The sequence below is a fragment of the Anguilla anguilla genome, chromosome 6 (assembly GCF_013347855.1).
Source record: "Anguilla anguilla isolate fAngAng1 chromosome 6, fAngAng1.pri, whole genome shotgun sequence".
Classification (NCBI taxonomy): domain Eukaryota; kingdom Metazoa; phylum Chordata; class Actinopteri; order Anguilliformes; family Anguillidae; genus Anguilla; species Anguilla anguilla.
Window position 1 is genome coordinate 55809269 of NC_049206.1, and position 14871 is coordinate 55824139.

The 14871-nt window shown below is 44.8% G+C and overlaps 1 protein-coding gene across 7 annotated transcripts in view; it reads right to left on the reverse strand.

Annotated features, from left to right (window-relative positions):
• scml4 (Scm polycomb group protein like 4) overlaps positions 1 to 14871 on the reverse strand; it is a 50037-nt gene that overhangs the window by 26389 nt on the left and 8777 nt on the right. For 6 of the 7 annotated variants that reach the window (XM_035420254.1, XM_035420251.1, XM_035420252.1 and 3 more), the window contains one exon: positions 14189 to 14429. In XM_035420254.1, coding sequence (XP_035276145.1) covers positions 14189 to 14393 — 205 coding nt within the window. In that variant the 5' untranslated portion in view covers positions 14394 to 14429. Of the gene's footprint in view, positions 1 to 313; positions 637 to 14188; positions 14430 to 14871 lie in introns of those variants that run through there. The other variant, XM_035420256.1, reaches the window with a different exon arrangement.

Below are 14871 nucleotides of genomic sequence, written 5' to 3' on the forward strand. Positions count from 1 at the left end.
GGAGGTGGCCAACAGCTGGCTTACCCCCGCCACCCCCCACCCCAAAAAAACAAAAAACAGAACGCACGGTTACGCAAAGACAGAAAGAGGGCCTATGTGAAGCAAAAGGAAAAAAAATAAATGAATAAACTGTCTACGCGTGAACATGCCGATATTCATGTGCGACGTAGCGTAGCGCGATGCTACCCCTTTTCCCCTTCCTCTTCCCCTTTCATGATGCAGCAAAGACCAGAAGCGAAACCAGAAAATACAATACGAGCAGAAGAAGCAGAAGAAGAGAAGAGAACAAAAAGGATCGACCCAAATCACGTACCATTAAAAAAACAATATGAGTCAGAAGGGGGGGGGGGGGGAGGGAAAGAGAGAGGGGGGGTTTTTTAAAAATAAAAATAAAAAAGAAATCCCGCTTTCAGTTCCGCGCTGTTCAGGGTAAAAATCCCCCGGATGACGGCTTTGAAGCCCGGCGCCGCGTTCCCCTCTCAGTCCTCCTCTGGCCTCGGCAGCCGCGTCGCACCGCGCTGGAGTCTCCGGCTTCCACCGTCACCGCCGCCAAGCGCCGAGCACTGTCCCCCTCTCTCCTGTTGTCATGGCAACAGGGCTCTAACATCCTAACCGCCGCTGCCGCCGCCGGCCGTCTCCCCCCCCCCCCCTGTACAGTGTGGTGGCAGCGGCGGCAGCGGCGGCATACGCGATTCGCACGCAGTTCTGACGAGGGGGGGGGGGGGGGGATAATTAGGATACGAAACAGGTCGGTGGTAAGCTCGTCCCCCAGCTGGAGGAGGACGGCGTCTGTCAGCAAAGGATACGAAAATGCCGGTTAAGTGTCTATTTTTTTTTTTTTTTTGTTTTGTTTGTTTTGTTGGGTTTATTTTTTTTGTTTTTTTTCCAAATCGAGTTTCAGATGATAAACAGGAAGCCTGGTTTCCTACTGTCTGAAAACGGCGTTTGTTCCGCGCGGTTGGCACGGCCCTTGAAGCCACACTGGTTCGTCTGTTTACGTCTTGTAAGGCTTTCCAGAGGCTTCTGTCCCAAGCATAAAGGGAGCTTGGGCAAGCTGCCAACGTCTAAAACTGAACATCCATGTTCTGATTTTTCATTCTGCCATCTTGCATGCAGAGAGTGAAAGATACAACGGCACTATTGTCATTATAATGAAACGTAGCAGCGCCATCTCACATCATGTAGAGCTCTTCAAACACAGCGTAGGCTATTTTACATTCAGCTAATTACAGGATTGATTTTTTTTGTGATCAGCAAAATATAAGACTTCGTTAAATGTAGAAATATTTGATTCTACACCATAATAAAAAAAAAACAAAGGATTTAAATCAGCCAATTAAAAAATATATATATTCCTCTATAGGAGCATATTTATTCCCGGGTTCATTAAAATTTCTCAGAAGCACAGCAAATGTGTTATATTGAACTAAGAATAGCCTACGCAGTGGGTCACTATGTACCACAGAGTAAATTTATTAGTGTCTGTTGACCCTTCTGTTAAATTCTTCAAAAAGCCAAGACACCATCCATGTCCCTCTTCTCCTATGCACAGGCCTACAAGGGGTAGCCAACCAATGGGCATTGTAGGAAGCCTCAAAACCAGCAGGGAATCTATGGCTGCTTTATTTTTGGGGTCTTATTTTTTTCTTCTTTCTTTTGCACACAAAGAAAAAGCAGAATAAATAAATAATTGTGTGTGCGAGTGTGAGACACAGAGAGAGAGAGATAGAGAGAGTAAGTGAGAGAGAGAGAGAGAGAGAGAGTGAGAGAGCAAGAGCGACTTAGTGAATATCAAAGAAATGCAACGCATTTGATGCAGAGCGTTAAGCACTTCAGTGCTTTGAGCTTAAGAGCCGGAATGGCTCCTAAACGTAGTTTCAGGTAGGCTATCTGCCACGGAAGCAACAGCACCGGGCATGCAAATCACAGCCCTCACAGGGCCGGAAGGCCCTGCCCCCCCCACCCCCTGTTTCATGTACAAGAGACTGCTTACGTCAGCACAACACCCCCCCCCCAACCCCATCCCACCCCACCCCAATTTATCTGTCTAATTACTGGAGATGGGACCGGCCTAGTTTACTCAACTGTGTGGTCATAATGGAAATGTCAGTCTCCTCATGCTAATTAAGGAATTCCGCATGGATGGGGCTCCCCTTGTATCTCGAGGAGACGGTAAATAAAAATGATTCCGCCCCCCCCCCCCCTTTCAACTCCCCGATTCCGTCTAATTTGTAGACAGCGGCACATCCAAAAATTTATTTCGCTTTGTTGATTAGACCAGCGGATGAAAAGGATGCTGGTCTTTTTTCGCTGACAGTACTGGCAGTCTGCGCGGCTGACGAATGTCCGAGCTTAATTAAAACTGTCAATTTTCTTGAAGATGTGTAGATAATCCTATCCTATCAAACAAAAAAATACAATAAAATAAACACGACTTAGAAAAACACCAGGGTTCTGCAAGACAAAGATATGACAATGAAATTGCCATCCATCCAGAATTCATCAAAGTACAAACATGGATAGTTCAGGTTCTGTGCAATTTCCCCACGCTTTGGTCCTCAGACAGCATGTATTACCGGCCTAATCCAATTGTGAGGTCACACAGTGTCCATCATCATCCTCATGTACCAACCGCTTCACTACACATCGCCCAAAGCTTCCCAGACTGAGATGGGTCAGCTCCCAGGAGGAGCTGGGCACCTTTCAGTTAGGCTGGTGTCGCCAAACGTTTAGGGAACTTGAACAGGAACTCAGGTTTGGTCACAGGTTTGAGTTTCAGCTGGGGCACTGCCATTGTACCCTTGAGTGAGGTACTTAACCGGAATTATATCAGCTGTGAAAGTTGCACCTTCATCTAGCACTTACACATCATGATGTTGTAGCTCTTTGGCATGTCTCCAGTAACCATGCCTCACTTCTAGTTTGACTAGCCATAACTTTACGGCCCTAGCCTATGCCTACTGCGTGAACTAGACTTGGTGTTCACGGCTATGGATAGCTGAGACTTAATGAGAATTATATCTTATCGGACCTGTGGTCTGTAGTTGCTTTTGAGAACGTAAGTTGTGCAAGTAGCTCCGGTTAAGAGCAGGTGCTAAATTCCTAAAATGTAATAAAAGTATGCCTCGGCACGTCAGAGAACTGGGGCGCGTTCAAAAGGACCCGGAAGGACCTGGCATCCGAGGTACGGTGCGCCAAGGTGAGCGCACGCGCCAAAACGGCGGAACGCTTGAAGCCGGAGAGAACGGCTAACCCGCGCAGACTGCCTGCGCGTCGGTCTACACGGTGAACGCGTGCGCCATAAAATTCCGCGAGCGCTTCACCGCGCAGGAGCGAGCGGCTGCACTGCGCCGGTTGGCTGCCGGGTCCCGTCTGGACCCCGGCCCCGACCCCGGGTTCAATAAATCGAGTGACCTGGTGACACACGGCGCTGAGGGGGGGGGGGGGGGGCAGAAGGGGGGAGGAGGGGCTGCCCCCTCCCCCTTCCCGATCTCTCTCTGCAATGCAGCTGGGAAACAGCCAAAACACACACACACACACACACACAGAGAGACACACACACACACACGCGCACACAGAGAGACAGAGAGAGAGAGAGAGACACACACACACACAGATAGATAGATAGATACACACACACACACACACACGCACAGAGGGAGAAAGTTCACCCGCCGGAGAGCCTGACAGCAGGAAGCACTCTGTCAACATGACGAAGCGGCAGCCAGTAACCCGGCTATTCGTTAGCGGCTCCAGCGCCGCGGCGCTTCTGCTACGCTACGGCGCAGAGGAGTGCAGCTCCTCACACGCTAGAGAGGCGTGCAGGTGTGCAGGTGGGCTGGAGTGCAGGTGTGGAGGCGTGCAGGTGTGCAGGTGGGCTGGGGTGCAGGTGTGCGGGTGAGGAGGCGTGCTGGTGTGTCGCAAAAAAAAAACATTAGCTACAAGCTACAACAAGGCATGTTAATCTGTCGAGGTTAACTAAAGTTACATTACATAAATAATACTTATAATAATCGCAGGGTGATAATCTGACTCAACCCTGGGTGCGATGGCCATGTGCATTGCATTGGCAGGAATTAATGAGTAGTAATTCAGGGTTTAATAATTAATAATAATTAATAATTATTCGTTTTATGGTGAGAAATTCTGAAATAAGTATGACAACAAAAATATGAATACGAGTATAGTCAAACTAGTGATGTTGGTGCAGGACAGAAAAATAAATAAAAATAAATAATTTATTTTTAAATGCACCAGAATGGTTTCAACCTATGCTGGATCTTCGTTAGGATCGAAATTATCACGTTGTGATGCATCTACAATTGAATTCTTGGTTATTTTGGAGATGCCGCTGCAGTGTGTGGACGCTATTAACTTCCCACGGTTTGATCCGGTCCTGGTTTTACCGCGAGCTGTCTAGTGAACAGAGCGAGAGATGCTGGTGAGAGACTCGCTCGCTGGTAGTAAAACCCGGACTGGCTGAAATGGAACGGGCTATTTCCACTGCTGAAGGTTTGCAGCTATCCCCGGGCATAAATACACAGCCAGTTCTGGTTTAACCTACAGCAGCATTTGCTTTTATTAGCTTGAAATTAATAATCATACTCCATAACCTTTGCTTAATAGTCGCACGCAAAAAAAAAAGACTGTAGCATAGTCTTTAGTGCAGCTGACTGTCCGTCTCCTTTACAGATCCCCCGCTTGCTGAGGTTTTGTGATGACACCTTTATCTGTAACACCCTCTGCTTTCCCCCCCCCCGTCTGTATAAAGGAAGGGGAACTGCCTGCTGCCCTGTTTAAAAAAATAAAATAAAATAAAAAAATCCTCCGTAGCTTCCCCAACAAGCATTAGAGCCATTTGTAACACTTACATTTCAGTCTATTAACTAATATGTTTGCAGGCATTAATTACCAGTAATTACCCCTTAGTTACTGGGAGAGTAATGGAATAACTGCAGCCCATCTCATTTTGAATCATTACATTTGGAAAATATCTTTATTGGAGACATTTTATTAATAAAAATGGTGTCTTCGTCAAAAAATGTCGTCGTCAAAATAACTAAGCTCAGTTCAACCTAGCCGATAACTAGACGAACACCAATCGATCACAAGCTACAACGTTAACAATATTAATGGTATTTAAAGCCGCGGTTTCGTGATAATTATTGCTTTGCCTAACGAAAGATCATTTTAATTATCCGTAACTCCGAAGAAAAATAGCGGTCATTAGCACCATCCGTGTCTCGCAGCGAGAAAATAAAAAATTTTATGTTCAATGCAATGAACCAGATTAAAAAAGTAATTAATAAAACACATAATTGCGCAGTGAGAGGTGTGCGGTCCATAAAATGCATAGTACACAAAAACGGGTGCATGTAACAATGGACCAGTTGGGACTTTTAGATAGCCTACTTCTTAGTGCAGGCAGCAAGTTTGTCATCTGATTTAGTGCAAACGAGGGCTGGCCCCAACTGTTCAAATATTTGATAGAGGTGGGCATTTACATTTTAATTCAGGATTCAAATTATTAGTTTTGGGCTTTTTCATTTTTTTTGTTGTCAAAGTTATCAATACAGACGAGCAGGCATCAGTACATTACAGTACTATATTTGTAATTTGTAAAGTTATAAATATAATATCTACCAACTATCTTGTTTTTGAGAACAAATACTTGAATACTGCTTTGCATTAGCTACTGGACACACAGAAAAGCAGTCTGATTGGATGTTGAGGGGGTGGAGATCAACAGGAAAATATGGTGTACAACAGCAGCATTTCAACAGACCAAATAATCTGCCAGAAAAACACTGCTATTAGTACAGATGCAAAAGAAGCTTCACATCTGAACATCTTCACATGTAGAGCGATTTAAATCCCACATCGCGCGTGGCTTCGCTAGTTTTCTGGGGGGTTGATTAACTCCTTCATCCGGGCTGAGGCTGACCCCTCTACAGCACTCATGAGCCATATCAGTCTTAATGGATGGTTGCCTGGATACACCATGACCCCATCAAAGGGGAGATATATTCTACCCACAATTCCAAGGGAGAAAACTTTCCATCATTAGCTTTTCAACAGCCCATTTCTATATTATTGACTAAGGTTTGAAATGCTTACTGCACACCTTTCAGATGGCTAACTAATCACGCTCTTCAATCAAGACCGTGATGAGTGGAATCAGGCGTCTTAGAGCTGGGCTAAAAACGAAACCTGCACCCACAGGTTGGACACTTCTGCGATAAATGGCCAGACTATCCTCGCAAGAAACCCCACAGACATGGACAATCTTTTGTCTGAGGACCACCAGTGCAGTGCGGAGACAGGAACATAATATCTAACGGATTCCTAAAGTATCCGGGGAGCATTACGGGGCAATGAAACCTCCCAGCGCTGAAGCCGATCGCGCTATTTCTGTCCCAGCATTCCACAGCAGACAGGAAGTTTAAAATAACCAGGAGGATCAATCTTGCCAGCTCTCAGGGAATTCTAAACAGATTATTCCAGAAGGTCCAGGTGTGGGAAGATGCACGGAACGCGCCGGGTGGGGGGCTCGCAATGGATTTGTGTTGTCTCAAGCAGGGGAAGAAAAAAAAAAAAAAACGCCTTGGTTAACTGTTGATTCGACGAACAAGTAATGGATGACAGAGATTAATTCTCAGCTGGAGCCAAATCAGTGTCCCTCAGGTCCGTGTTGCCCCACAGATCTGCACAACACAGGTCATAAATATTAGCAACGCCCACCCTCCCACCCCACACCCGACACACACTCCCCTTCTTTCTCTCGCTCCCCCCACCCCCAACCCCCTTTCAAAGTCAATTAATTTCTGCTGTGTTCCCGATATCAAATCACATGTGCTGTGCATCCCGGTCTTGCTAGTGCTAACGGTTTTGATTTTTTACACACACAATTTTTTTTTTTTTTTTTTTTTTTTTTTTTAAAAGAGACGGTAAGCAGTCTGGAGCCCGGCGTCGTCGGATCTGTTCGGCGTTACCGGCGTTACGCGCCGACAGAGTTCCCGCCAAAGTGAATTACGGCCTCGCTCAGGAGAAATTATTTATCCGGTCACGGCGGCACATTAGTTCGCCTCCGACCCCAAAGGCGCGACGTCGACACAAATGCGTTCAACGTGTCTGAGCGAATCCTGCCTTGTTGTAAGTGAATGACAGCTGTATCTGTGCATTTAGCCAATGCGTAATGATGCATAACACAGAAAAAACACCCAACACCAGCTCTTCTACCACCTACCAGTGCAGCGCCGAGGAAAATCGCCAGGCGTCCAGCGCAATTAGAATTTCTGCAACACAGACAGTCCAGTTCAGGGTTTTTTCCCGCCAATTTTTTTTTTTTTTTTTTTTTTGAAGTTGATCTTTTTGAGGCCGTGAATATTTTTGTGGCCGTGGCAACGTAGCACAGGCCCCCGGCTCTCAGTTAACGCGTACAGCACGTCGCTCGTGCCGCGCTGTGACCTGAGCGGCGGCGCTCGCAAGTTCAAAGCATCGCCTCCTCCTCCTTTTAGCCGTGTGACCTTAACTCTGCCCAACCGAGGGGGGGGCCGAGGGGGGCCTTCGTTTAACACCACAGCCCCCGTGTTTATTTTTAAAAAGCCAAACAAAACCACGCGGCTGCAGCGGACGCCCTTTTAACCAGGCTGAATAACCTGCCGGAGACGGCAACGTCCTCTGACAGCTAACGAGCGGGAGAAATCGCGCAAAGGTTCTCAGTTTGCAGACGTACAGCCTTTTAAAAGAACAGTACCTCTCAGTAAAGTGAACCGAAATTTCAAAGGGGGCCAGAAGATTCCCGGTGGTGATGAAAGTGTGGGGGAAAGCAAGTCTGTGTGGAAATGAAGCTCTGGTGTTTACGGCGTTACCTTCTGACTGACAGTACCATTTTATTATTTGCCGTCGTGGAATACTGTCTTATTGTTTCACCGCTAAGCTGACGACGTCGTCCTAGTCGGCTAGAAAACTTTCTAACTTTTCTAACAAATGCAGCCAGGTTTTCACCTCAACACCTAGACGGTAACACCTAACCTGTGCTAACCTAGTCTGCTTGTCAAATCACTTCTCAACATATATTTCCACCCCTCTAGAGGTCTCAGATTCAGGCTATTGCTAACTGGGCGGGGGCTTTGTGATTTTAAATTGGAGGGGGGAAAGGGACGCTTGGGGGGAAGGGGAGGGGGGTTAGGTAGGGAAAGCAAATTAATATCATTATTGTTAATTTTACGCCTGGCACTTTGGAGGATCAGAGACATCCAGCATTAATGGGACTGGCGTATGAAAACAGATGCAGAAAAGCACGGGTTCAGCAGGGACCCTCCTGTTCCAGGCGGGCTGGTGTGTCTGTGGTGTTTCTGTTCCATCTCAACTGCCTCGCTCAATTTACCACACAGCTGCACACGCCAAGCCTGGTTCAGTGCTGTGTCAGACCCTGGTAAAACGTCTTCACCAAGAACCCGTGTAGCTCATGCTCATGGGGAGATCAAGAAAATAATAGAGCCAACTGTCTAACTGAGAACAGAAATGTGGCACAAAGTTCTGAAACGGATCGGCCCTCGCTGGGCACCCGTGCTGTATAATCACAAATTCAGGGGCCCCATGGTCACATGGTCTCTCTCTCACTGTCTGTCACTGTCTCTCATCTGGGAAGGAGTTAGGGGCGTGGTTAGGGGTGGAGGTGGAGTTAGGGCCAGGGTTAGGAAGCAGGGGTGGAGTTAGGGCCAGGGTTAGGAAGCAGGGGTGGAGTTAGGGGCAGGGTTAGGAAGCAGGGGTGGAGTTAGGGGCAGGGTTAGGAAGCAGGGGTGGAGTTAGGGCCAGGGTTAGGAAGCAGGGGTGGAGTTAGGGGCAGGGTTAAGGGTGGAGTTAGGGGCGGGGTTAGGCGGCAGGGGTGGAGTTGGGGGCGGGGTTAGGAGGCAGGAGTGGGGTTAGGGGCGGGGTTAGGTGGCAGGGGTGGAGTTAGGGGCGGGGTCAGGTTCTTGCGTTTCCTCATTGGGTTCCATTCCCGGCTCTTCTGAGCAGAAAGCAGACAGCAGGACGGTTCTGAGCCATCAATCCAGCTCTCACAGCCTGCAATCAGGCTGAAGAGCCCGGCTTAGCGAGGCTGATGGGGGGGGGGGGGGATGGGTGTGGGGGTGTCTGAAAGGGGGGGGGGGGGGAGGGGGGGCAGTCTCAACCAGCTGTTTCAGCTGGTACGCATCCACGGCAAATGCGCTCGAATTTTTAGCGCCAGGAATTTCTGCCAAAACACACAGAGGCGGGACCTCCCGAGCTGGCGTGCTCATCAGCGGAAGAAAGGAAGAGTTTTTTAAAAAGAAAAGAAAAGAAAAGAAGAGTATGGCGGTTTGATGGGGCTGTAATAAGGCAGAGGTGAAACGTAAGAGGGTGTTCAATCAAACCGGTTCTCATAACGTTAAGAAAAAAAATAAAGAGTGAAAAGGAAAAAAGAGCAGCCTCGACCTTGCGCTTTTGGTCAAAGTGTGGGAGAGCGACAGGATGATGGATGGACATGGTTTTTTTTTGTCATCTTTTATTTCCGCGGATTTTTCCTCTTTCACACGCACGTCGGAAAGGCCAGTGGCAGAAACCTGATGGAGGAGGGAGACCAGCGCTACTCTGAAACATACATGCACGCGCACGCACACACACACACACGCATACACACACACACACACACACACACGCACGCGCACACATACACACGTACACGCGCATGCACACCCACCCACCCACATATACACACGAACACGCACCCGCTTACACGCACATGCACACAAACACAAGCACACACACAAACACACACCTACACACGCACACACACACAAGCACACACACAAACACACACCTACACACATGCGCACACACACACACACACACACAAACACACACCTACACACGCACACACACACAAGCACACACACAAACACACACCTACACACGCACACACACACACACGCACACACGCCCACGCACTAGCACTTCTTTCTAAGAACACCTCCTCTCACCCACTTGTACAGAGCAAACGGCCCAGGTGTGCAAATGCTCCCATCCTTAAAACTGTTCAAAGCTCAAAGTCGAAAATAGAACCATAATGGTTAGAATGCATTTTAACGCCACGTAATTTATGATGAATAAGCGCACCTAAATTAAAAAAAAAAAAAAAAAAAAAAAAAAAAACTCCAGAATCACAAATTCACTTAAAAAAAAAAAAAAAAAACCCCAAGTTCTCAGGAATACATCCTGATATTTTGGAAACCCATTTATAGCGCTGTTATATGCTTTTACGACTGACCCTGTGCGGCGTGCAGAAAAGTGCATCACAACCATCTGCTCACGTGACCGGCTGCCTAAAGTTGAACCATCGATTTTTCTTAAAGACGCACTCAGATACATCCAAATACAAGTCACACGGCAGGCCTGATAGTTGAATTAGAAGGAAACACTGCATGTTTCTTTAAGAATGATTAAGAACATGCTTTAAAAAAAAACAGATTATCACATACAGCTTCATCATCAAACGAGCCCCTCGTTAAAACAACTTGAGAAAGCTGTATTACAAGCGTGCATTAAATAGTACATCCTTATGAAATAATGAAAGACTACAGACTCAGAGCCATCTGATACGGTCTGCAAAACAGGAGGTACAAACTGAAACCACAAAAAGGGGGACACACACGATTGCAGCAAGAAATCTCGACAAGAAAAGCGTTTAGCCATTATATTTTTAAAATAAAAAATTACTTTTAATTTTCAGTACACCTATGTCAAACATGTTGAGCTAGAGAAATATGCCAATATTTTAAAGGCTTTCCAAATAACTATTAACTTCAAAACGTTTTACGTTTTAACTACACTGAGGCTAAACAACATAATTCAATTGCACACATCTCCATGGCAATTATCATGAATAATTATCTATAATGAATTCATTTTTTTTAGCACCAGTGAATGACATTGTGCTCATTTTGAAGTCTTGGATGACAAGCTATCCAATAATTAATTTGACGTAGTCCAGCCACTCCACATCCACTGATAACCACAATAGCGTTATTTGTTCAATCTTGCAAGGCGCCACTTTGAGGAGGAAGGAACATTATTAGCAGAGTGATATTCCAAACAATGGTCTATGTGGTTATTTACAGCAAAGGTAATGTCACCATGGCAACAGAAAGAGAACCTAACACAGCAACAAACCCCACACGGCCAGGTGTAGAAATAAAATGTTTAAAAGCATAACGGTTATCCACCTTTACTTCCTCTTTCAGAGCAGTTTGAAATATACATATATATATATATATATATATATATATATATATATATAATATATATATATATATATATATAATGTATATATATATATATATATATAATGTATATATATATATATATATATATATATATATATATATAGAACTTGGAAAATCAAACGTGCGAGGCAGTCGATAATATGATATTATATATATATATATATATATATATCATATTATCGACTGCCTCGCACGTTTGATTTTCCAAGTTCTATATATATATATATATATATATATATATATATACACACATTATATATATATATATATATATATATATATATATATACATATATATATACACCTAGACCTCTAATTCTCGTAAGCAGGTAGCGTGGTCCCACAATTTAACCTGCATAAATTCACAAGCTATTGCTCTAGTTTTTCAACCGCATGTGCACTTATCACCCTTTGAAGTATGTTTAAATCCACATGTATTTTTACCTCTGATGTTTCATTGACTAGTCTATTTGTCTTTCTCATTGTCAGAGCTATAAAGAGAAAATGTTTGGGATTTCATGTGTGAGGAATGAAAGACTTCTACCTATACTGGGTGTACATTTCTCTGACAAAATAAATATATATACCAAATAAATCAATCTTTAACAAACAAATAAATGCAAATTAATACCTTTTTCTTACGAAACAGAATTCATGGCATGATTTATCAGTGCTGAATTCACCAAACTGTGGAAGAATATGTGCTGATTAAACACAGGCCTTTGTTTCATTAAAATTCTGCATTTAATGCGGTGCATTACACTAATAAATGGACAAACGTGCATCTGCATACCTGGACCCATATAAAAATAAGATTCGCAATGCCACTGATTGAAGCACCCGAGTGTGAATGTGGAATTGAGAACATACGATACTGAGCGGTGTTTTTGACGTTCAGCCAGAACACTGGAAAAAAAAAAAAAAAAAAAATTTTTATCTTTCAAAAATTAACACATTCACATTAACACTCGAAGCAGGGTAAAAATGGAGCACAATTATCAACCAATTTGAGCCACGCACACACAGCGTGTGCACACAGATTCACTCGCCCTCATTCAAGATATGGAAGAGAAAATCACATCTAGAGCAAATCGGGGTAGGGGGGGTAGGATTATTACAGTCCTTCAGAGCAGATTACAGCTGCCTAATCGAGCGGTAATTAAAATCTTAATCAATCAATCACTGCTCAAATTTTACTGCAAAATGAATTTTTTTCCCCCGAAATCTCTCCCAATGATAGTTCCCAGGATCAGTATAGTGTCTATGCGCTGAAGTTAAAATGGTCAGATTGGAAATGTCTTGGAAATGTGTTTTGAGAACGAGGCCTCCTTGGGTATCGAACCATATCCACCATGTTTAAATTTTTTTTTTAAATAATTATTATTATGCATCTACAATACTCAAAAAGATGAGCAAAATACATACATTTTTGGCAGGAAAACATTTCAACACATCGTTGAAAGCTTCAACGAAATCCTTCAACATATACATTAAAGTACCCATAAAACGCAGGTTTTCACCTTTTTTTATCGCCAGAACATATCAGCAATAAAGGTTATAAGCAGGGTAGAGAGCCCTCTCAATGGTGCTCCTGAGGGCTGTGTACAGTAAACTGATGATAAGGAGAAGGCTGGTCTGGAGATCTCAGCCAGAACACTTAACGGTCTCTCAGACACGAGGCTAACCAACTCCACGATGTGCATTCACATGCCTGTACTAAGGCTTTCTGTTCACAGACAGTTCCCTCCACCAGCAGGGGCTGTTTAGTCCTCTACCACAGAGCCACTTAATCCACACTCAAACACAACAAGCCACTGTCTACATGAAATCTCTCCCTTAGTAACTAAAAACAACATGGCAAAACAGAGAAGGTAGTCATCACATAAAACCGATTGTAGAATTACTTAATTCGTTTAAACTACTAACATAGGCTGCATCAAAAAGCAACATAATTTCATGTACCTCTGACCTTTCTGATTTCTCAACAACAAAAAAAAGTGGTGGGGAATCCTTGTTTATCATATTTCGTTCCGATGAAGTGACATCACAAGGCCATGCAATCCTCACACAATGACAATACCTCGGTAGAATAGAGTCAACACAGAAAACTTCTGTTGCATTTTTGTGCAGCGTCAGCTTTTTCTCAACCCGTTTACGACAGGAGGCAGTGAATCACTTAGTATTCTCATTATTGACATAACCTGAAGAATATGAAATCAATAATAGCAATAACAGGCCCTCCTTCACAAGAAGGGACACTTTAACATGAATAATATTTGCTCAGCAAATCTGAGATTTTGTCATAGTGGTCCTCCCTTTAAGACCCTGTCAGAGGCAGGGCACTCACTAAATCACATATTAGGCTGTTATTTAATCTCAGAAAATTGTATTTTTGTATCAGGGACGACACAAGCCGCACAAAGTGGGAGGGGCTAATGACAGAACAGACGAATCACCTAGCAAAGAAGCATCGGAACTTATCCAGTGCTACAACCAAAGCCTTGACGTCAGCAATGCTAGCTGGGTCGAGTACACCTCATACAGCTTTACAGACATGCCTCCTTACTTAGTCCCTAAAATTTTGTCCCTAACTGCCAAAACAATATTCTCTCAACTGGCTTACTAACTGTATTAAAATACTGCACTTGTGATGTCCCAGCAGCCTAGCATGAACAATACCACCATACACTGTATAAACACACACACACACACACACACACACGCAGGCCCACGCGCGCACACACACACGCACAAACCACAGCCTGATTGCACACACACTCACTCACACACACACAAATGCATGTGCACGTGCACACGCGCGCGTGCGCACACGCACACACACACACACGCGCGCAGAGATGAAAAGGAGCCAGCCGTCTTACTGTGGGACAGAGCCGGCGGCGTCCTGTCCCGGAGTTTTCGGCAGGTCTGCTCGCTCCCGCTGCCCAGGTCAACCAGCTGCCAACAGCCTCTGCCCTTGTTGTCACGGCGATCCAGCCTCAGCCGCAGCCTGACGCTCTGCACTCCCAGAATGTTGGGTATCCAGGATACGGGAGAATCTTCAAGGTCCCTGCCTCTAAGTCTCATTCCCACAGCACGGCACGCCTGGAGCACAGCATTACACTGAAGGAGGCACGGGGACAGAGAGAGAGAGAGAGAGAGAGAGAGAGAGAGGGAGAGAGAGAGAGAGAGAGAAAGAGAGAGCCACAGTCAGAACGGCTGCCTCGGCGGGGGGGGCGCCAGCAACTTCTGAGTCATCTGCCCTTACACAAAAAACAATGTGTCACTTTGCATATGTATGGGATCCAGCTGAGAAAAAGCACATCATCTGTGATTAACTTAGCATTCCAAAAAAAAAAAAAAAAAAAAAAAAATCTAAATTCACCAATCAAAGGGAAGAACAGATGAAATTATGACTCATTCTTTATATTCTTGGATCTGCTTTGATTAAAATTTGTTTGGTTTGGTTCTGAACCATGACTATGTTGAATGTTCAGAATGTACATTTATCAGAACTAACTTAATAGTCAACTATCCTTTGAATCTGACACACGGACCTCATAAT